At 49.7% G+C, this 22,878-nt stretch overlaps 1 protein-coding gene across 1 annotated transcript in view; it reads right to left on the reverse strand.

Annotated features, from left to right (window-relative positions):
- Nucleotides 1-2,976: 2,976 nt before the first annotated feature.
- FIBP (FGF1 intracellular binding protein) overlaps nt 2,977-22,878 on the reverse strand; it is a 124,026-nt gene continuing 104,124 nt past the window's right edge. Inside the window, exons 10-11 of the mRNA XM_085625918.1 lie at nt 5,960-6,057; nt 2,977-4,576 (exon numbers count right to left, since the gene is read on the reverse strand). Coding sequence (XP_085482044.1) covers nt 4,507-4,576; nt 5,960-6,057 — 168 coding nt within the window. The 3' untranslated portion in view covers nt 2,977-4,506. The remainder of the gene's footprint in view (nt 4,577-5,959; nt 6,058-22,878) is intronic.

Below are 22,878 nucleotides of genomic sequence, written 5' to 3' on the forward strand. Positions count from 1 at the left end.
ATGCGTTGTAAGTGTAGTGCGTTGTAAAAGTTGCGTTGTAAAGGTTGTTCCCCCCGATTACATCTACTGTGCATCATGCAGATTCAGATTTCCTATCTCCTACACGCTTTCGAACGGGGCCTAACTGAACGGACATGCGGCGTAGCAACCTATAGACGCTGCACCCTACGCATCACTTATGGCTGGAAAACTATCAGAGGTGAAAGGTGACACTGGGAGCACCCCTTCAGCTTCCACCTGTAACCCTCCTGTCCCTCTACCTTTGTTTCTTGTCTATTGCTAAAGAGAATACAGACTGTTTGCATAGACTCTGCCTTACCGTATTCCACATACTGCAACTTGGTGTGGTGTACTCCAGAATTTTCAACACATATAACCAGGGCCACCAGAATTATGCGGCAGGAGACACCAAATTATGTGGCATGGATGGTTAAATTATGTGGCAGAGGTGGTTAAATTGTGCGGTGGGGCTGGTTAAATTGTGCGACGGGCTGGTTAAATTATGCGGCAAGAAAAAACAAATTTTGTGGCTTAATGCAGCCCATTTTTTTGAAAGTATTAGTTCATTATTTAGAAACTTCCTTAATTAGAATTTTTTACACGTTAACACTATCTGTGGAAAGATTTTACTTCAATAGTACAAGTTAAGCATCCAAGTGCCGCAATAAGCCACTGAAAGGTAACCAGTCAACCTCTGCCAACGGCTTCCCAATACGCGGCAACACGTGTTGCAGTGACTATCAATCTGAGCCAGGCGCAATTGTTTTTGTTTAGATCTGTAGCCTATACGGCCGATGATTTCTGGAAAATCCACTTATGCAGAAAATGCCACGGCCGCAGAATTGTGCAATTCAGGTGGCCCTGCATATAAGTGAGGGGTTAAATGCCTAAATGGGATTTAAATACCCATAGCAACAATTTTATCATCAGAAAAACCCGTCAGGAGTGGGTGCGCAGCCTTCTGCCTCTGCAGGGAAGCTCCACCTGAAAAGAACAAGAACATTCCTATCACTTCAACTGGGCGCTGCTCCAGTTTTTGGGCCAGGACGAAAATACCACATTTCATCTCGAATGGCAAAACATCACTAAACGGGTACTCGCTATGTGCAATATGGTTATGCATTCGAAATCTAGGTATCCGGAAATTCCTTAACAGAATGCACCCACTTCAAGCTGGATCTTTTCTGTGCAGAAAGAGGCCATAGAACACCCTCCTTCCTCCCAAAAGTGCTAAATAATCTGCACCAGGTACTTTCTAATTCAGAAGAAAGGTGCAAACGAGAATTTAGACCCATTCAGCAAACAAACTGATAGGGAATGAATTCTGGATGTTGAGTTTGCACCAATAAAACCACAATGATAAATGGGACATTGCATGTGTAAAATGGGTCTTCGGCATGCTTCATTTGCAACAGAAAAGAGTAAATAGCGAGAAGGCACAGACAATACCGGAGCTTTGTAGGCAGCAGATATCCTTCCTACCTGTACAAGTCCTCCTGTGTGATCTCCAGTCAGCCCCATGCGCATTTCCCAAGTGCAGGACAGTGGTGGACGAACAACGGGGGATTTTTTATCTAGGCCTATTTGTACAACTGATGAAGGATCGTTTTGTTCCAAAAGCCACGCAGTCTTCAACTTTTTATCACTCTCTTACGTTTAATAGGGCTCCAGATCAACTTTCTGAAGTCATCTAAAAATATATATTTTTTTATAATAATCTATCAATCCTGGATACTTGCATAGGAAAAACATTCCATTTGAAGGAAAACGAGTTTTTAAATGCAAAAAAAAATAAAAAATGTTTCAACATTTATGATGTTATGCTTCGAGATTTCTAAAGCAGTTTACTGACGTTAGCATGACCTTTGCAGCACTGCTGGAGTTCTGTACCCTCAAGTCCCAGAATTATGGATTCCGTCACAAACTAGTGTCTGCGTTCTACTATTTGAGTTGGTTGTCAGTGGCGGGGTGCTTTCATCTGTATCTTTGGTAGTATGTTTGTTGTAATGGTTAGTTTATTTGTAGTTGGGGGTTTTTACCAGCTCAGGTACCTTGCATCTAAAGAGATTGGTGTGTGCATTTCTTGACATGAAGAATGTAACTCAGGTAGAACAAAAATATTGCATTTTTAGGATCCCTGTACAGAGGACTATTAGTGGAGAGTTGGGTGGGTGTTTAGTTTATTGTGACATATGTGTTGCCATGGAATAGTTCATTGTTTATGAAGAGTGCTGTTGTAAGCTCAGTGAGGTTCAACTACATGGTGGTGTCTCTGAAATGTCTTTGATGTGTGGGGTGTTATGCTGGAGGCTTTGATGGTTTATTTACATTTATAGTTGATGCGGTTTTCAACTTGGTTGCACCTGTGATGTAGAATGTCTCAGCTGTGTGTTTGTGTGCTCAGTGTTGGGATGACTAGCGCAACTCTCATTTTTTATTACATGAACAAATAAATGGAGCAGAAAATCAAGAACCCTTTTTTAGGAGCTCAGCCTTTTGGGAAGTGGCTCACTACACAAAATATGTTGATGAAAGCAGCTCATCTATCAGACATTATTATTATAGTCCTACCTTTCAAGTACTCACATGCTCAACATTTATGCATGTAGAATTACAAGTTACCACTTGTTGAACTATAGTGCACGTACATACCAACATTCAACTTTTTTTTCCTTCATGGGGAAACTTCAGGTTTCTTATACCCCCATTAATTCATAGATATTTCAACTATGTTGCCAACCTGGCAATTCATACTCCTGTCTTTCACAGGTGCAAATCTGTGAACGTTACCGCGGTACGAAAGTACCTGTTAAAACTTGGTGAAAACCCACAAAACACTGAGTTTAAGACTGTTTATCTAATTTTCAGGTTGGAGCTCCTAGGAACTGCAATAGAGGCACTTCAAATCTTAAATGTATGAACGCAAACAGCCAATCTCAATTCCGTGATTCAGAAGTAGACTCAATCTGGACATCCTTTGGGCCTTCATGAATTATTTATTTTTATGCAGTTGTTGATTGCAGTTGTATATAGCGCACACTCCAAGGGCATTGGAGCACTTTACATGAGCACCGGTTACATTACACAAGGTAAGATTAGTTTAAAAACATATTTAAGGCATCAGGAGATTAAGTGATGTGCCTAGTATCACAGGATGTCGAGCTGACACTGGGACTCGAATTTGGTTCCCCAATTCCAAAGTCAGCAGCTCAGGCCTAACGCCACATCCTCTCCCCTAAATAATAACCATAATAAAATAATAATAATTTGGCTATTATTTAAGAAGCCTGTGGTATTATCTGTTATTCAAAAGCATGTCCTTAGTGCCACAAAGCCACCTTGGTGGCAGCCGAACCATATATAAAACTAGTAACCTAGCAGCAGCCTTTTCTTATATCTAAACAGAAACAGTGTTTTATAGTTCTCTTGCAGCATATGCCAATAGATGGCTCAAATTTCAACTTCCAACTGCCATAGGTCAGATACAGCGCAGTAGTTCTTTGTATCGCTGTTACCTTGCTTGCTTTCTCACCCAATTAAAACGATTTTCTCAGTACCCTTAACGCATCCCATGGACTTTTGAAATTCCTCATTTTGACTCCAGAAGGAGTTTTCTGGGCTCCACACAGCTTTCAGGAAGAGGACATTTAGGCATTTTTAAGCACACACAAAAAAAACGAATCTCCCCACTGATATGCAGGGCCGTTAGTGAGAAATGTGGGTGACACTTCCATCCTCCTGGTCTCTTCAGCGGTTCAACTATGGATTCTGGACAAGAAAGCTTTATATGAGAGATTACTGCAAGAACAACACAAATTACACCATATTTTTTAACAACACACACAAAAATGCTTCGACTTCATGTTTCTTTTTGTTGTGGCAGGGATTTAACAAGTGGAATAACTGCTTCCAATGTACCCATTGCGAAGGGTTAGCGCTGTCTTCTGGCCTTTTATTTAATCCATTTGCTTTCCAATCATTTTATTTGCGGGGTTTAAAAGTATACACCTACTGGTCACAATGTTCAATGGGTCACCCACTATGAACACCCCAGTTTCCTAGGCAGGAGAGCTTTGTATATTAAATACAGAGCACCAACGAGTCTCCTAAAATGCAGTAGACTTCATAGTTCCCGATTTGCAATATATAAAATTTAAACTTCAAAATCTGGTATAATTAAAGACAAGTCATGTCAAAGGGGTATCCTCTTTCAATAGATGTACAAGTACACAGGTAGACTTCCTTCAGTGCTCTTTGAAATGGCCACCGGAAAAAACCCTGCAATTAAGTAAATGCCGAGGTTTTTTTAGAGAGGCAGGTTAGTTTTCGATAAATAATATGTTTCGGGTGCTGAGAAGGAAGGAGAAAGGTACTAGATCCAAACAAGCAACCCCCGTGCAAGGATTGCCACATCATTTTGTCCAGTAATGTGGGAAAAGCCTGTGCTTAGCCACGGTGATTTCCAATGCTTTGTCAGTATTTGCACTCAAGTTTCTTCCAGCAGGGTCAGTCGTGGTACATCTTCAACAGACAGCTCCGGATGGTTCCCATGTATCGCTCCCACAACGTCTGGTGCCTGCAGGGAGAAAAAAACAAAGATAACCTGTGCAGGGGACTGAGGGTGAGGGTTTGAGTCAACAGTTGCATAACTAATTACTTATAAGGTCCCAAAAGTGAGACCTAGTGGCTATGCCAAGCGCCGTGCGGCCGTGAAAGTGATCGCGATCAAACATCTAAGCGGCCGTGAAAGTAATCGCAGTGAAGCGCGGCGCCCGCGCACATGCACTGTAGCTCTAGGCTGGCCTGGTAGCACTTTTTGGAGCCCTCTCAAAAAGTCTCGCCAGACCAGCGCATGCGCTGGGTCAGGCGAGACCTAAAAAGGCCTTATCATTTTGCAATGCCTCCACGAGTGTGATATGCATCATCGCGAAAATGGTTGTGAGAGGTTGATCGTTCCGTAATGAAACCAGATTGGTCTGTACATGAGTGATAAATAACAGCCATAGCGTATTGCCCTGGGGACAAAAGTAATAATAAGCCTCCCCAAAGCTGCATAATATATCACTCAAATATTAACTTTAAATACAACATAACATGTGGATCTGTAAAGCGCATGTGCAACCTAAAGGTTACATTAGCGCAGATATAACATGTGTATTGTTATCCAACTCATTGGTTGGAATGGCTGAACTGAACATTGAACTGAACATTCAACTGGAAATTCAAACATTTTGCTCCAACATTCAGCCTATGAGTTCTAAAAATACAATCATTCTCATGTTAAATACACGCATTTGAACTTTGGTAAAATAAATATTAATCTAACCAAGCAAAAGCTTCTCATTTAGTAAGCTGGGTTGCACACTGGAGAGCTACTTACAGGTAGCTGGAGAGCTACCAGTAGCTCATGAGCTACTTGTTGGAGAAGCCCAAGACCTCCCCATCTTCCCCCCAATTTCAATTACAGAGCTACAAGTTTCAGAATGCAAAGCAAAGGCGAGGATGGATTAGGAAAACCATACTTAACCGCTTCGCTGCTGCGGACATTCCGCTGCAGCGCTGGGGGGGGCAGGGGGGCAGCGCGGTGGGCGTGTGCTCATGACGGAGCCGCTCCGTCATGAGCCACAGTTGAGCTGTGCTCATGACGGAACGGTTCCGTCATGACTCCGCCCATTTGCGTTGTCCCCTCGCACAGGCGGGGAAACAGCGCCGCGCAGGCGGAGCGGCCGCCAACAGGATTGTCATGACGGAACCGTTCCGTCATGAGCACACGGCACCCGTGGCTCATGACGGAACGGTTCCGTCATGAGCGGGGAAGGGGTTAACAACGGCAAAGTGAGAGCTCTGTTGTGGGTCTTGCTGCTAGACCCACCTATTCAGCGTTTACTCACCGCACAAGCCCCACATACCCTACTCCTGCCCATGTATGCCCTCCCTTGAGGTTGTGGCATTTACTTACTTGAAAGCATCAATGGCGCGGACAGAGGCGGTGTACTGCGTCAGAAAGAGCTGCACGTCGTTCGATGTCCAATTATACGATTTGCATGGCTCAATGAACTGCAGAATGTAAGGAGACAATACAGAGAATCAAAGGTCAAAAACCAGAACAGTGTTGTGTAGAGGACCCTGAGGGTAGGATTGACTGAAACCACTTAGGACAGAAGGGGGAAGAGTGTACAGACAGGAGAGAGCAGGACTGGAGGAAATGGGGACTCAAGAATCGGAGACCTCTGAGAACAAGGATGAATCAGGCTGCCAAGTTTTCAGTCTGTTTATTTCCTGGTTTTATATGTGATACAAGGAGTGACACTTTATCATGAACTTAATCATTGTTCGAAACCAATAAGGACTTAACTATCATGCGGCATAAATGACCACTAGTACTATACTTATTGATCCAAATAGATGAATTGATTAAAGCAGTCAAATAAGAGAGCCAATTGTTTCACGTTGCACTATTAACTTTATTATGTATTTTTAAGGGGAATTCTTCACCCAAAAGCAATTGGTTACAATAGGTGTTGGTAACCTATGTAAGCAATTCATTAGAAACAAAATGTTGTGTGAACAAGACCTATTTAGGTCAGACTGCATCACATCCTCTTGCCTACAATAAAATATTACCTAAAGCAGAGTGCTCCGGTGTGGTTCGCTCTTTCTGGTACGGTGGGGGATGTAATTTCGAGTGATGTAACAGCGGACATGAGACGTCTGCAGCGAAGCCTCAGTCTCAATGTGGGGAGTCAGACTGGTCTTGATGGATAGGTTTCACTCGTACAAAACCAGCAAAATTCAGCAGTTATAGTTAGCTGAGCTAACTAGAACTCGCATCCCCGCAATGCACTGCTTATGACCTGACATATTACATCACTCATGACATGGTCAGTGATATCACTCATGATATCACTGATGACATCGACATCTCAAATTACATCACTCATGACATCATCCAGTGACTGTGTGTTTTAAAAAAGTTGATGAGTTAAATATATAAACCAAGGTGTATTGGTGAATCCGTGGTTGTATGAGTGCCTGCATGGATGATTCAGTGGGTGCGTAACTGACTGTGTAAGTGAGTGATTAGGTAGCTCAGTGAATGTATGGGTGAGTGACTAGGTTGTGTGAATGTCTATCAGTCTGTCAGTTGGTGTCTAAGTGGCTGTATGAGTTGGTGAGTGGGTACGTGGCTGTATGGGTGATCGATTGGTTGTTTGAGTATCCGTATGGGTGTATGAGTGTCTGTGTAAGCTTGTGTGTGACTGCCTGCATGGATGAGTGAGTAGGTGAGTTAGTGGCTGTATGGGTTAGTGAATGCGTCTGTGAGAGGCTGTATGAGTTGCTGAGTGTGTGTATGGCTGTCTCAGCTTAGTAAATGGACGTGTGAGCGGTATATGGGTGAGTAACTGCATTTTTAAAAGGCAGTATAGGTGGGTGTTGGAGTACATGAGTGACTGAGAGTGGCTGTACGGGTGAGTGTGTGCTTGTGTCAGTGACTGCATAGGTGAGTATCTGTATGAATAAGTGAGTGGGTGTGTGTATAACTGTATAGGTGAGTAAGTGGCTTTGATTGACTATGGGTGAGTGAGTAGCTCTATGGGTGACTAACAGTGTGTGAGTAGAAGTATGGGTGTATAGGTGGATATTTCAGTGGGCAAGTGAGTGAGTTGGTGTATGAATGGCTGTATAGGTAACTGAGTGGATATGTGTGTAAACCTATGAATCAGTGAGTGGGTGTGTAAGTACTGGTATTGGTGTGTCAATGGTTTTGAGAATGTAAGCGTGGAGGTTGGAGTGGGTGTATGAAAGGTTATATTGGGGTGTGAGTGGGTGCGTCAGATGATCTGTGAATGAGGTCATCAGTGATGTCATTTGAGATATCATCAGTGATATCACTGACCATGTCATGAGTGATGCATTATGTGGGGTCAGAAGCAATGCACTGCGGGGCGCGAGTTATAGCTAGCTCAGTTAACTAGAACTGCTGAATTTCCCTGGTTTTGTACGAGTGAAACCTGAGCCTAACTAGAACGTCTCTGTAACCTTTGTTTTTTCCAGTGAATTTCTAAGTTTTTTTTTATTCCATTTCCTTACTAGAACGTCCATGTACCCTTTATTTTTTAAGTGTATTTCTATCGTTTTTTAACTAGTAGTCACGTTTGCAGAGTGGTGGAGAAAGAGAGCTAGGTCTCTGACCAGATCTCAGGAATCCTGCAATGTAGGACTTACAGGAGGTACCAGGAAGGCTTTTTGACTCCAAGGTCCCCCAAGAGTAAAGTGGACTTCATTTCCCAATCAGTAATGCACCACGAGCCGCGTTTGCAGAGGGGTGGAGAAAGGGGGTGTGGCCTCCGAAGACCTATTAGCAATCCCGCTGCATGGCACTTATTGGAGATAACAGGATGGGTAGTTGGCCACCGACGATGTCCTTGGAAGCCATCTACCCCTCCTATTACCTCCAGCAAGACCCACACAGCAGGATTGCTGATACCCGATAGGAGGCCATGCCCCCTTTCTCCACCACTCTGCAAATGCACCTCCTGGTGCACTACGAGTAGGGGGATAAAGTCGCCTTGGCTTTTGAGGGACCTTGGGGACCAACTACCCCTCCTTTTACCTCCAGCAAATCCCACACAGCGGGTTTGCAAAGTGGTTTTCGGTGGCAACACCCTCTTTCTCCACCACCATGCAAACGCACCACCTGGCGCACTACTAGTTGGGGGATGATGTCCCCTTGGCTCTTGAGGGTCCTTTGGGGGCCAACTAGCCCTCCTGTTACCTCCAGTATGACCCACACAGGTAGATTGCTGAGAAGTCGGCAGAGGCCACGCCCCCTTTCTCAACCACTCTGAAAACGCGCATCCTGGTGCACTACTCGTTGGGGGAAGAACTCCACTTTTGCCCTGAGGCCCTCAGGAGGCAAGGGCCCCTCATCCCCCCCACCAGCAATGCGTTGAGAGGCGCGTTTTCAGAGTGGTGGAGAAAGGAGGCTTGGCCTCCGATCACCTCTTAGCAAACCCACTGTGTGGGGCTTACTGGAGGTAACAAGAGCTCTTGATGGCCCCTAATGACCCTCAGCAACCAAGGGGTCTTCCTCCCCAACCAGGAGAACGCCAGGACGCGGGTTTGCAGAGTAGTGGTGAAAGAGGGTAGGGTCTCTGGTGAGTTGCTGGATTTTTTTCTTTTTTAGGAAGGGGGGTTGCGTGGCCCCCGCCTTCCCTGGAGCATCTGGGCCCTGGGGACCCCATCACTTGGGGCCTGATGCTTAAATTTTGTTTAATAAAAAAACAGGGGGGGCACATGGCCCCTCTCCTCGGCAGAGTTTGACCCCTCAGACCCCAACCCCCAGGGCACAGCCTTTATTATTTTTTATAATTGAAAGGGAGGGGGGACCTCGTGGCCCCCCCTTCCGAGGCTGATTTTGGCCCGGGGGACCCCATCCCCCGGGGCCAGGCCTTTATATAATTTTTTTCAAAAGAGAATGGGGTCCCACGGCTCCCCACCCATCCCCTGAGCCCAGGCCTGAATATACTTTTTTTTTTTTTTAAAGGGGGTGGGGGCTGTGCGATCCACTCCCTGGGCCAACTTTGGGCCTGGGGCCCCCCGTTCCCAGAGCCTGGCCTCCATGTTTGGGACCACGGGTGGAGCCTCAGGGCCCCAGTGGTCCCCGTTTGCTCTCCACCTCCTGCGGGAGCAGGCATTGCTTTGAGACCCAGGGAGCAGCTAACATGTAGCTCCCTGGATCTCAAAGAAATGTCGGTTTCCTTTCTTGCTTGACAGTGAAACAAACAGGGAGACATCCTATTAAACGAAGTTGAAATTACGACTTACCTGAACAACGAAGTCCAAACAACGATGAATCCCGAACAACGAAGTCTTAAACCACAACTTTTTTCTGAACGTAGCCCAGACTACAAAAGGGGGGGAGGATCGGAGTGACGTGCTAAGGCCTGACATTATGTCACTCCTCTCCGCCCCCCACCCCTCCGAACTGCAAAGCAGTGCACCAGCAAAGTGGGACTGCTAAGGCCTGACATTACGTTACTCCTATCCGCCCCCCACCCCTCATCGGTAGAATGAGGACAGCTAAACTATGCGTGGCATCTCTCCGCCCCTAGAAGAACAAGTTACTTACCTTCGGTAAGGATATATCTGTAAGAAACATTAGTTAGTTAGATTCCTCACCTTAGAATAACCCCAGGCGTCAGGCTGGATCTGGAAAGATTTTTCATCAGCAATACCCTTGCGCGTCGCTAGGCGTCGTCTGCGGCTCCGCGTCCGGCGTAGTGATCGCCGGAGTACTTAGACGCCGCCCTCGCGCGCTGATGTCAGTTCTTGTACATAGCTTTCCGCGTCAAGAACGCAGAGCCATGCAAGAGACCGACACTGGTGCCAAAAAATGCTAGGGCCCTGAAAGGGATGATCTCAACCCTAGATATCGGTTCGCAGAACGGGGAGGATGGGTGAGTCGGTAAGGAATCTAACTAAGGAATATGCTACTTACCAGTATGCATCTGTTCTTGGCATGTAGAGCTGCAGAGTTGTACACTTAGCATAGATCGCCATCTGGTGTTGGGCCCGGATGTTTGCAGTTTGTTTTTGTTCTTTGGACAGTCTTTGGAAGTCACGAGTTCGGTGACTCCTCCTTCGGTCCGTACTGCGCATGGGCTTCGGCTCCATCCTCAGATTGTTTTTCGCCAACAGGGAAATGATGGAGCGTAGTAATAACAGTGAGAAACCCATGTGTTGTTGTATCTAAATAAGATGGACTGGAACGGATACAGGTAGCCGGGGAGGCGGGTGGGCGTGTACAACTCTGCAGCTCTACATGCCAAGAACAGATGCATACTGGTAAGTAGCATATTCCGTTCGAGGCATATGAGCTGCAGATTGTACACTTAGCATAGATTATATAGCAGTACCCAACCTTAGCGGCGACCACCGGTATCCGTTGCAGTGGTTTGAAAAAGTGTCTTTAGTACAGCCTGGCCCACACTAGCTTGCTGCTTGGAATGCACATCTACACAGTAATGTTTTGTGAAGGTGTGCGGTGTTGACCATGTGGCTGCTTTGCAGATGTCATCTAAGGGTATATTCCCTAGAAAAGCCATAGAAGCCCCTAACTTTCTAGTAGAGTGGGCTTTAGGTGGAACAGATAATGTTCTTTTTGCCTTTTGATAGCAAATTTGTATACACTTTACAATCCACCTAGCTATCCCTGATTTAGAGATGGGGTTGCCTTTATGTGGTGGAGAGAAGGAAACAAACAATTGTTTAGTCTTCCTGAAGGGTTGCGTTCTTTGTATGTAGTACAGCAAAGCCCTTTTAACATCGAGTGTGTGTAAGGCCCTCTCTGCAACAGATTGAGGTTGCGAGAAAAAGACAGGTAATTCCACCGATTGATTGAGATGGAAGGGGGAAATGACCTTGGGCAGAAACTTCGGATTTGTACGAAGTATGACCTTGCTGTGGTGTATTTGTAGGAAGGGTTCCTGTATAGTGAACGCTTGTATTTCACCAACCCTTCTAAGGGAAGTGATAGCTACGAGGAAAGCTGTTTTCCAGGTGAGGAACTGTAGCTCACATTTATGCATTGGTTCAAAGGGTGGACCCATTAGCCGTGTAAGAACTACATTTAGATTCCATACAGGGGAAGGTGGTGCCCTGGGAGGAATTACTCGTTTAAGGCCTTCCATAAAGGCCTTAATAGCGGGCACTCTAAAGAGTGATAAATGCTGTCTGTTTTGTAGATAAGCAGCAATCGCTGCTAGGTGTAGGCGTATGGATGAATATGCCAGGTTACACCTGTGAAGATGGAGCAGATAGCATATGATGTGCTGTATGGATGCATCTAAAGGGTTGATTGTATTGTTACGGCAGTAAATTACAAATCTCTTCCACTTTGCGGCATAGCATGCTCTAGTGGTAGGGCGTCTGGCTTCCATGATAATGTTCATGCAATCAGGGGGAAGGTTAAGGTATCCAAATTCTAAGATTTCAGGAGCCAGATCGCAAGGTTGAGCTGAGCTGGGTCCGGGTGCCTGATTTCTCCATGGTTCTGGGTTAGGAGGCATGGGGACAGGCGCAGTTTTTGATGTGGCACCACCGATAGCTGTAGTAGTGTGGTGTACCACGGCTGCCTGGCCCATGTTGGGGCTACCAGAATGAGTGTGAGGGAGTGCTGTTGTAGCTTCCTCACCACTAACGGAATTAGTGGGAGAGGTGGAAAGGCGTATGCAAATCTGCCTGACCAGTTCATCCATATCGCATTGCCTTTGGACAATGGGTGTGGGTATCTGGCGGCGAAGCTTGGGCATTTTTTGTTTTCGTGGGTGGCGAAGAGGTCTATCTGAGGATGCCCCCACTTTTGGAAGAATGGGTTTAGAACTTGTGGATGCAGTTCCCATTGGTGTAGTTGTTGCGTTTGTCTGCTGAGCAGATCTGCCATGGTGTTTTGTACGCCTGGAACGTGCTGTGTCAGGAGAAAGATGTTTTGGGGAATTGCCCATCTCCATATGCTCTGGGCTAAGCGGGAGAGCTGGGGAGAGTGTGTCCCCCCCGTTTTTGGATACAATACATTGCAGTCATGTTGTCTGTGCGAATGAGAACTGCTTTGCCCGAAATCTGTTTTTGAAAAGATTTTAGGGCTAGAAAGATCGCCAAGAGCTCCAGATGGTTGATGTGGAGCGACTTTTGCTGTGGCGTCCATAGACCTTGCATTGTGAGGTGTAAGAGGTGCGCTCCCCCGCCGGAGAGCGATGCGTCCGCTGTTAGAATCACCTGAGGAACAGGGTCCAGGAACGGCCGCACTTTGGAAAGGTTTGTGGTGTTCCACCACTGCAGAGAGTGATGGGTGCGGCCGTCCACCAACACCAGATCCGTCAGCTGACCCTGGGCCTGGTTCCACTGTTGTGCTAGGCACTCTTGAAGTGGACGCATGTGGAGTCTTGCATGGGGCACTATGAAAATGCAAGACGCCATCATTTCCTATGAGCTTCACAAACACTCTTGCTGGAAGAGAGTGTTGAGGAAGGAATGTTTTGCGTAAGGCTTGAATGCTTGCGATTCTGGCTGAGTTTGGATAGGCAATACCCTTGGAGGTGTCTATAGTGGCCCCGAGATATTGCTTTGTGTGAGATGGTATGAGGTGGGACTTTTGGTAGTTCACCGTGAAGCCTAGCTGGTGGAGCAGTTGGATGGTGTTGTTTGTATGTTGCACACATTGGTCGTAGGACGCGGCTTTTATCAGCCAGTCGTCTAAGTAAGGGAAGTCGTGAATATGTTGACGTCTGAGGTGTGCTGCTACTACCGCTAGGCATTTGGTAAACACCCGTGGTGCGGTGGTGACCCCGAAGGGGAGAACCGTGAATTGGTAATGCTGACCGTCCACCACGAACCTGAGGTACTTCCTGTGAGAAGGGTGTATTGGAATGTGAAAGTATGTGTCTTTCAGGTCCAAGGTAGTGAGAAAGTCTCCCTGACAGAGGAGCGGGAGGACTTGTTGTAGGGTGACCATGTGGAAATGGTCTGAATGTATGTAGGCATTTAGAGGCCGGAGGTCCAGAATGGGCCTCAGGGTCCCGTCTTTCTTTGGTATTAAGAAATATAGAGAGTAGACCCCTAGATTTTGCTGATTGACGGGGACCTGCTCTATAGCGTGTTTTTGGAGGAGGGAGAGTACCTCCTGTTTGAGCAGTGTGGAATGTTCTTGAGACATTGGACGGTGCCTTAGTGGGATATTGGGTGGGGTAGATGTTAGCTCGAGACAGTACCCTGACTGAATAATTTGGGTCACCCATTTGTCCGATGTTATGGACTCCCATGCGTGGATAAAGTTTTGCAGTCTGCCCCCGACCGGGGTGGCATGGTCTGGGGGGAGGGAAAGGGGAGTCATTGTGCGGGCGGGGTTGCAGAACGGGTGGTGTTAGTTTTGCCCCTGCCCTTATTGTTGTTGCCTCTGTAACCACCCCATTGGTTGCCCTTTGAAAAGGTATTTTGAGGAGGGGACTTGTAGGAGGTAGAGGCGCTATCGGTGGAGTAGCCTCTGCCTGTGCTACGAAAGGATGAGCGTCGAAAGGAGCGTTTAGGGGCCTGTGGTTGTAGTGCCCCCATAGACTTTGCTGTGTCTGTGTCCTTTTTAGGTCTCGGCTGCGAAGGCTGCGCTTGCGCAGTCTCGCTCCGAGATTTAATGACTTGGAGAAGAGGGGCTTGAACCCGCCCCACTTCTCCCCTGTTCTCCATTGGCTGGCCTCTTGAATGCTGGCCAGCCATTGGAGAAGAGGTCAGTCATTCACATTAGGCCCCGTTCTTTTCGGATCGGGGGGCGTGTTTTTTGCGAGAAGTCTCAGGGAGGAGGCAACAGCAAAACACGCCCCCGAATCCGAAAACGACGCTGCGTTTCTCCGAGGCATTTCTGTTTTGCCTCGGAGAAAGGCGGTGGTGTGCCTTTTGCTCTGCCTTGTTGTTTTGTATGGTAGGATGTGTGCTCCTTATTTTACATTGGCATATACGAGACTATAAATCCCAGAATGCTATGTGAAACATTGCCAGGACTAGGTTCAGAGGCATGGGGCTAGAAACCTTGCGGGCTGTCTGATGTCGGCACTCGGAGGAGGGGGGGACTAATGCTTATGCTGTTTTTTTATGCCCATTTTGCCGGTGTGGTGAACCTCGTCAGCACTGAGGCATATAGAATTAATAAAATTGAGCACAACCGAATCGAGGGTTTATCGATATTCCATTTGAGGGGCAACATAAGAAGGTCACTCTATCGCAGGACGGAACCTTTGTTCAAGACCGGAACTGAAATGACTGTGTCGCTGTTTCCTGTCGGACTGGTTGTGCTCACTGCAGAGGAACTTCCGGGACAGAATTCTGGGCGCAGAGCGAGAGCTGGGGCAGTCTGGAGAAGCAAGCCGGGAAAAGAGAGTGATAGACTTTAGAGCAGCTGGCACTGAGAGGTGAGGCGCACCCTAGGTTTTGTTTAAACCTACATTTATGTGTTATACGTGCTGAGCATAACTTTTGCTTAGTTCTTAACTGTACCTACAAGATCACCCCGGGGCGCTGGCCACGGAGGGCATGATCGAGAGCCTGGGGGTTTACTTTCAGAATGGCTATGGAACTCGTGGAGACGAGCTGGATTGCTTCCGGCAGAGACCCCCAGCCTGTCTGTACGCGCAGACACAGCCCATCTGCAGGGGAGTGCCTCTGGGGGCAGCCTGCGTCAGAGGGGGCAGGAACGCTATAAGCTGACACTTGGCTCGCGGCCTCCCACTCCACAGCCTCAGGCTATGCCTCTGACCCTGGCACGCAGTGTTCGCACGGCACTGTGTACCCCTAGATGCGGATTGCCAAGGCCCAGCAGCCCCAGCAAAGCATATGCGGAGCTCAGTACACAGATGAGCACTGCCCGGCCGCCACTCACCTCACTGTCACACAGCCGCCTCTCACCTATCTGACACACAGCCGTCACTCACCTCCCTGTCATACAGTCGCCACTCACCTATCTGACACACAGCCGCCACTCACTTAACTGACACACGGCTATCATTCACCCCACTACTCCCGGCAGAGCATTCACCTCACAGCCACGCAATCATCAATATCCTCACTGACACACAGTACTTATTCTCCTTACTGCCATGTAGCCACCGGTTACCGTACACCTCCACTCACCACACTTAGGGTGTGACTTAACAGCTAGAGCGGCCGACTTTGACCCTGGGAAACCAGGTTCGAGTCTGGTGGAGGCTCAAGCATCCTGTGATTCTGGGCAAATCACGTAATCTGAACTTGCCTGAAAAACATGAATGTGTACGTCTGTAATGCGCTCCGATGTCGAGTTAGTGCTATATAAAACAGAAACAACAAAAAACTGTCCTACAACTATCTAAGCTCACTCCTTCGGAGCCACCACTGGCATCCCTGGGCACGCTGGCGCACAGCAGGACTGCCCTTGCCTGCTGCCTCCCCGGACTCGCACTCTTCTGGCGTCTTTACTTTGTTTCCATCCGGTGCTGGAGTTTCCGGGGGACTGTAGTTAATATCCGCTTGTAGCCCTGCGCAGAACTCTTATGGCAGCATCGTGTGCGCGCGCGCGCCCACCGTGTGTGTCTGCGTAGTGTAACCTACGCGTTGTCAACTCCAGTATAGGGAGTAAGTGTATTGTCATGTGTGTAGCAGCACACAGTCACTAGACATGTGTACCGCAATAATCTGCCATGGGGGGTGTGTGTGTGTGTGTGTGTGTAGTAGAGGCGGACGAGGCAACCAGTTAACAGGGAGAGTCGCACCAGAGCTCAGCCAAGGGTCTGGCGTGGAGTTGAATCAAGAAAATGTTTGACACATAAATCGTGAAATAAACTTCATGCAAACATATAACATATGTTCAGAATTCCAAAATGAATATTTGCTTAACATGGGTGCCTCTGTGTGTGTGTGTGGGTGGCTCTAAGCGTGGTGGCTCTGTCTGTGTGTGGGTAACTGTGTGTGTGTGTAGGTGGCTCTGTGGGTGGCTCTATTTGGGTGTGGGTTGCTCTGTGTGGGTGGCTGTGTGTGTGGGTGGCTTTGTGTGTGTGGCTCTGTGTGTGGGTGAAAATGCAATAGGTCTCGCATTTGAGAGTGATTAAGCTATTGACATTGTAAATAACAATGCCGTTTCTTTAAATGTTTTAAAAACAAAAACAAACAAAAATAATGTCATGAGCAATGCCAATAGCTCTAACTTTAATAATGCCGAGACCATTGCATTGTAAATGCTTGTTCATCTTTTCTAATGCTTCGTCCACCTTTGGGCCAAAGAGAGTTTGTTGGTCAAAGGGGTGATTTAGTATGGACGCCTGGACTTCAGGCTTGAAACCTGAGATCCTGAGCCAGGCATGACGACGAAGCAGGACACTGGTATTTATGGCTCTAGAAGCAGTGTCGGCTGCATCGAGGGCACACTTAATGGAGGTGTTTGTAATTAGTTTACCCTCCTGTATGAGGTCATGAGCCTTGCGTTTGTGTTTTTCGTGGACACAACTAGGGAATCTAAGGGAGCAGGGCCCTTAATGTATGCAGGGTCTGTGGGTGCCGCCTTATACTTTTTCTCTATTCTAGGGTTTAGTACCCTGGCCCTGACAGGGTCTTTGAACACCTCTGCGGCATGCTTGGTGACACCCTTAAGCATGGGTAAGATAGAGGTGGATTTGTCCTGAATGTCAAATGTGTCCAGTAGAAAGTTGTCTTCCACTGGTTCGCTATGCATGTCCACCCCATGGTAGTGTGCTGCTCTCTGCACTAAGTGATGAAACCCTAAGGAGTCCTCTGGAGGAGACGGCCTGGATGGGTATAGGTCGTCCTGAGGCATATCCGGTATGTCAGGGTTGTGGTAGTCTTCCCATGGGTCTGGGGTCCCCGGTGGAGTGGGGTCCATTGGGGCGTCCGCCGGGTCATAATCTGGATCCCCGTCATCCGGATCTGGGGACGGGGTCGGGGAGTGATGAGGTAAGGGTGGCGGAGACCTGGGAGGTGGAGGAGGTGGAGGAGGCGGAGGAGGAGGTAGTGGGGAGGGCACTCTGAGAGGAGAAGTAGCAGAGTCCTTCCGCTTGGGCGGTGGAGGAGGAGCCGGTGTGTCAAGACGTCTTTTCTTGACAACTAAAGTCAATAGCCCAGTCTTTGGATCTTTAAATAGAGTCTTTTGCAAAGGGTCTGGTGTACAGAGATCCAGTGGCGCCGAATCGTCCGCTGGCGCCGATGTTTTCGGAGCCGAGGGTTTCGATGGTTTCTGTGCGCCATGCTTTTTCGGAACCTCCGGTTTTTACGGCGTCGAAGGAGTTTTCGGCGCCGGAGCGTCGGTGCCGACAGATTTGTGTTTGTGTTTTGTCGGCACCGAGAGTCCAGGCTTCGGAGTCGAGCTGGGTATCACTTTTTTCGGTGCCGGAGGGTGTTTTTCGGCACCGGGCGTTGGCTGGCTCGAGCCCGAGCTGCCGTGAGACTTCTGAGGCTTCGACACCGGGCCCGAAGGTGGGGTGATAGAAGCTGTGTGCTTGGTTTTGCCCAGGCCTGCAGGCGAGGGTGTAACCGGAGTCTCTTTGGTTTTGGGCGCGGGGGTGGGAGGGGGTACAGTACTCACGACCCGCTGCGCCGGTGTGATGTCCTCCACGTCGGAGTCGTCGGCCTCGGAAGCGCTGACGATGTCGTCCTCCTGCTCGGTGTGTAGTTGCCCCGAAGCTTCGGCGTCGTCTCCGAAGATGTCCGGTGGAGCTGCGGACGATGAGTGCGCCATGGTGCGTCGAGCTCTTCGATCCCGGATGGTCTTTTTTGATCGAAAAGACTTACAGGCGGGGCAGTCTCTAGCCTCGTGTTCTGGAGAGAGGCAAAGGTTACACACCTGATGGAGGTCGGTGTGGGGAAATTTAGACCCACATTTTGGGCACTTTTTGAACGGAGTCCTTTCCATCGGCTGGGACCGGAGTCGAGGAGGGCCCGAAGGCCGGTGCCGATGTACGGGATGGAGAAAAGTGCCGCTTCGAGAGATGAAGATGATGATGAAGAAACTCGAAGAAACGAGGATTTTCCGTCGAGGCTGGAACCGTAGAAGTTCGAAGCCGGAGCACGAAGTATCACATCCGAGCCCGATGGCGGAAAAAAACAATCTGAGGATGGAGCCGAAGCCCATGCGCAGTACGGACCGAAGGAGGAGCCACCGAACTCGTGACTTCCAAAGACTGTCCAAAGAACAAAAACAAACTGCAAACATCCGGGCCCAACACCAGATGGCGATCTATGCTAAGTGTACAATCTGCAGCTCATATGCCTCGAACCTAATGTTTCTTACAGATATATCGTTACCAAAGGTAAGTAACTTGTTCATCTGAAAGAAACACGTTAGTTCGATTCCTCACCTTAGAATAGATACCCCAGCAATACCAACTCCGGTGGTGGGTCTGCGAACCAAGATCACACCAGAAAGTCCTGGAGAACAGAACGGCCAAAGAAGCCGTCTCTCCGGACTTGGCTGTCCAGGCAATAGTGTTTGGCAAACGTGTGCAGCGAGGCCCACGTTGCTGCCTGACAAATGTCCTGCAAGGGGACTCCCCGGCCCAAGGCAGTGGTAGCCGCTGTGGCCCGAGTGGAATGGGCCCTCAGCCCTACAGCAGGTTTCTTCTTAGCTAAGGAGTAACACGCCTTGAAACACAAAACGACCCACCGAGAGATGGTTCGTTTGTGCACTGCCCTTCCCTTCTTAGAGTTGGTTGTCCACCCAGAACTGTTTGGTGCGGTCCAGATAGAAGGACAGCGCCCGTTTTGGGTCCAGACGGTGGAGCCTCTCTTCCTCTTTCGAGGGATGTGGAGGCGGAAAGAAGGTGGGCAGCGAATCAGACTGCCCAATGTGAAAGGCAGTCACCACCTTAGGAAGAAAGGAAGGACGAGTCCTGAGAACAACTTTGTCCGGATAAACAGAAAGGAAAGGAGGCTTAGAAGAGAGAGCCTGGAGCTCACTCACCCTTCTAGCAGAGGTGATGGCCACCAGGAAAGCAGTCTTAAGCGTCAACAGACGAAGGGGACAATTATGAAGTTGCTCAAAGGGAGCGCACATCAGAAACGTCAATACCAGATTCAAATCCCACTGAGGCATTACGAAAGGATCAGGAGGAAACATGTGAGTAATGCCCTTAAAGAAGCGAGAAACAACAGGGGATTTGAAAAGAGAACTCTGATCAGGAAGCCGTAAGAAAGCAGAAATAGCATAAAGATAACCTTTAAGGGTGCCCAGAGCAGAGCCCTGCTGGGCCATGGAAAGAAGAAAGAGGAGAACCTCAGAAAGAGGGGCGGAAAGGGGATCCACAGCCTTTGCTGTGCACCATGCCACAAATGTGTTCCACCTGCACGCGTATACCGATTTTGTGGAGGGACGCCTGACTGCCAGAATAACATTACAGACTTCAGGAGGCAAGTCAAATGGCATCAACTGCCGCCGCTCAATCTCCACGCATGGAGGTGGAGGCTGGACAGGTTCGGGTGGAGGACCGTCCCCTGCTGCTGCGACAGAAGGTCCTCCTGAAGAGGCAGGCGTATCGGGGGATCGACCGATAGACTGAGTAGCTCAGTATCTTCGTGCCCAGTCCGGAGCGACCAAGATGACTTGGGCCCGGTCGTGCCTGATTTTCTTCAGCACTCTGGGCAGGAAAGGAATAGGCGAAAGGCATACAAGAGACCGCAACTCCACTCGCGACGAAATGCGTCCCCGAGCGAGTGCCGCCTTGGAAACTCCAACGCGCAGAACTGCTGACATTGCGCGTTCTCCTCGGTGGCGAATAGATCTAACCAAGGCTCTCCCCACTGCCGAAAAAGGCCTTGCGCCACGTCCGAGTTGAGACGCCACTCGTGATCCATTATGCTCCGGCGGCTGAGTTAGTCTGCTCTGGCATTCAGAGAGCCCGCCAGGTGTTGAACCACCAGGGTGATGCCCCGATGTTCCAGCCATGTCCAGAGACGCAGATTCTCCTGACAAAGGGTCCACGACCCCACCCGCCCTGTTTGTTGCAATACCACATTGCGGTGGTGTTGTCCGTGAACACCTGCACTACACTTCCCCGGACAGAGGGAAGGAATGCTGTCAGTGCAAGTCGGATCGCCCTCAGCTCCAGAAGGTTGATATGGAGCCGAGACTCCGCCGGAGACCAGAGGCCTCTGCAGTCCGCCTCTCCCATGTGGCCCAACATCCCAGGAGGGACGCATCCGTCACTACTACGTGCTCCGGTTGGGGAAGGGAGAGGGATTTGCCACTGACCCAATCGCTGTCTGTGAGCCACCACTGCAACTGTCTTGTAGTGCCCTCCAAGATCAAGACATGGTCGGGCAGGTTGCCTCGATGCTGGGCCCACTGAAACATCAGGTCCCACTGCAGAGCCCGCATTCGCCATCTGGCGTGATGCACCAACAGGATGCAGGAGGCCATCAGACCCAGAAGCCGCAGCACCAACCTGACCGAAACCCGAGATAGAGGCCGAAAGATGGGAATCAGAGCCTGAATATCCCGGACCCGCTGTTCCGGAGGATAGGCCCGGAACTGCGCCGAGTCCAGAACCGCTCCGATGAAGAGGGATGGGAGGGACTCAGATGCGACTTCGGCACATTGATGGAGAACCCCAGCGAATGCAAGAGGTCGGCCGTAGTCTGGAGGTGGGCGACGACTGCCTGGGGCGAGCCCGCCTTCAACAACCAGCCGTCGAGATAGGGGGAAGACTGGAACCCCCATTCTGCGCAAATAAGCTGCGACCACCGCCATCACTTTCGTGAACACCCGAGGGGCACTGGTGAGGCCGAAGGGGAGCACGGTAAACTGAAAGTGGTCTTGGCCCACCGTGAACCGCAGGTAACGTCGGTGGGCTGGCAGGACGGGGATGTGGAAATAAGCGTCCTGCAAGTCCAACGCTACCATCCAGTCTCCAGGGTCTAGGGCAGCCAGAACCAGAGCTAAGGTGAGCATCTTGAACTTCTCCTTCCAGAAGAAGGTGTTGATGCTCCTGAGGTCCAAGATAGGGCGTAGGCCCCCTTTGCCCTTCTTGGGAACCAGAAAGTAGTGGGAATAACAACCACGACCTACTTCTGAACCAGGAACGCGCTCGATGGCCCCCTTGGCCAAGAGGGCCGTAACTTCCTCCTGCAGAAGTTGCAAGTGATCCCCCGAAATTCGGTGGCACTGCGGTGGCATGGCTGGAGCGGTCACCTCGAAGGGGAGGGAGTAGCCCCTTCGGACGATTTGCAGCACCCACCTGTCCGATGTGATGGACCGCCAGTGGAGCAGGTGATGGCGAACTCTGCCTCCCACTGGCGTGGAATGGGCCTGAAAGCTCGAACTAGGAGGGCTTTGAGGCGGATGCTGCCGGGGTAGATGTGGATGGACAGGCATGTTGTCCCCCTGTACCGCCTCGGCGGAATCCGCAACCGCATGGAGGTTGGATCTGCGGTCTGTGGCTAGGCGGAAGTGAGGGGGCGCCCCTTCCTTGGCCACGAAAGCGGCGAAAAGCGGAAGTTTGCGGGCGCGCGGCCGAGAGGTCCAAGGACTTGGCCGTAGCCCTGGAGTCCTTAAAGCGCTCCAGCGCACTATCCGCTTTGTCGCCAAAAAGGCGACTGCCATCGAAGGGCATGTTCATGAGGGTGCTCTGGACATCCCTGGAAAAACTCGTGGACCGCAGCCAGGCGTGACGACGAAGCGCCACCGTGGTCGACATTGCCCTGCCCAGCGAGTCCGTGGTGTCCAGTCCACATCGGATGGCATGCCGTGCCGCATCCCACCCCTCGGCAAGAGCCTGGCCGAGCCGTGTCCGGGCCTCCTCCGGACACTTGGGCAGCACGTCCTCCACCGTATCCCACAGGGAGTGAGAGTAACGGTCAAAAAGGCACGCGGTGTTGATAGACCGCAACCCCAAACTAAGAGAGGAGAACAGTTTCTTCCCAAACTGTTCTAGCCTTTTGGATTCCCCGATCCGGGGGAGCGGACGGGAAGGTGGTCTGGGAGGTAGAGGCCTAGATAACCAGGCTCTCGGGCGTGGGGTGCATGGAAAGAACTGGGGTCGCCCGGTGCAGGGCGGTGGCGCCGGGCCACGTTCCGGTCCCTAGGGGGAACTGTGGAGGGCTTGGACCAGGTGCCCTTCAGAACGTCAACCAGTGCTTCATTAAACTGCAGCAGAGGCTCCGAGGAGCTTGCTGACGGTTGGAGCACTTCAGTGAGGAGATTAGTCCTCACGGCCACAGCAGGCAGCTCCAGCCCAAGGGCTTCGGCCGCCTTGCGCAGCACCACAAAAAACGTAGCACCTTCCTCCAAAGCCACGGTCGGAGGAGAGATGAAGCCAGTGGCAGGGGAGGTGTCAAGACCACAGGCATCCCCCA

Source organism: Triturus cristatus, chromosome 9, assembly GCF_964204655.1.
Source record: "Triturus cristatus chromosome 9, aTriCri1.1, whole genome shotgun sequence".
Taxonomy (NCBI): Eukaryota; Metazoa; Chordata; class Amphibia; order Caudata; family Salamandridae; genus Triturus; species Triturus cristatus.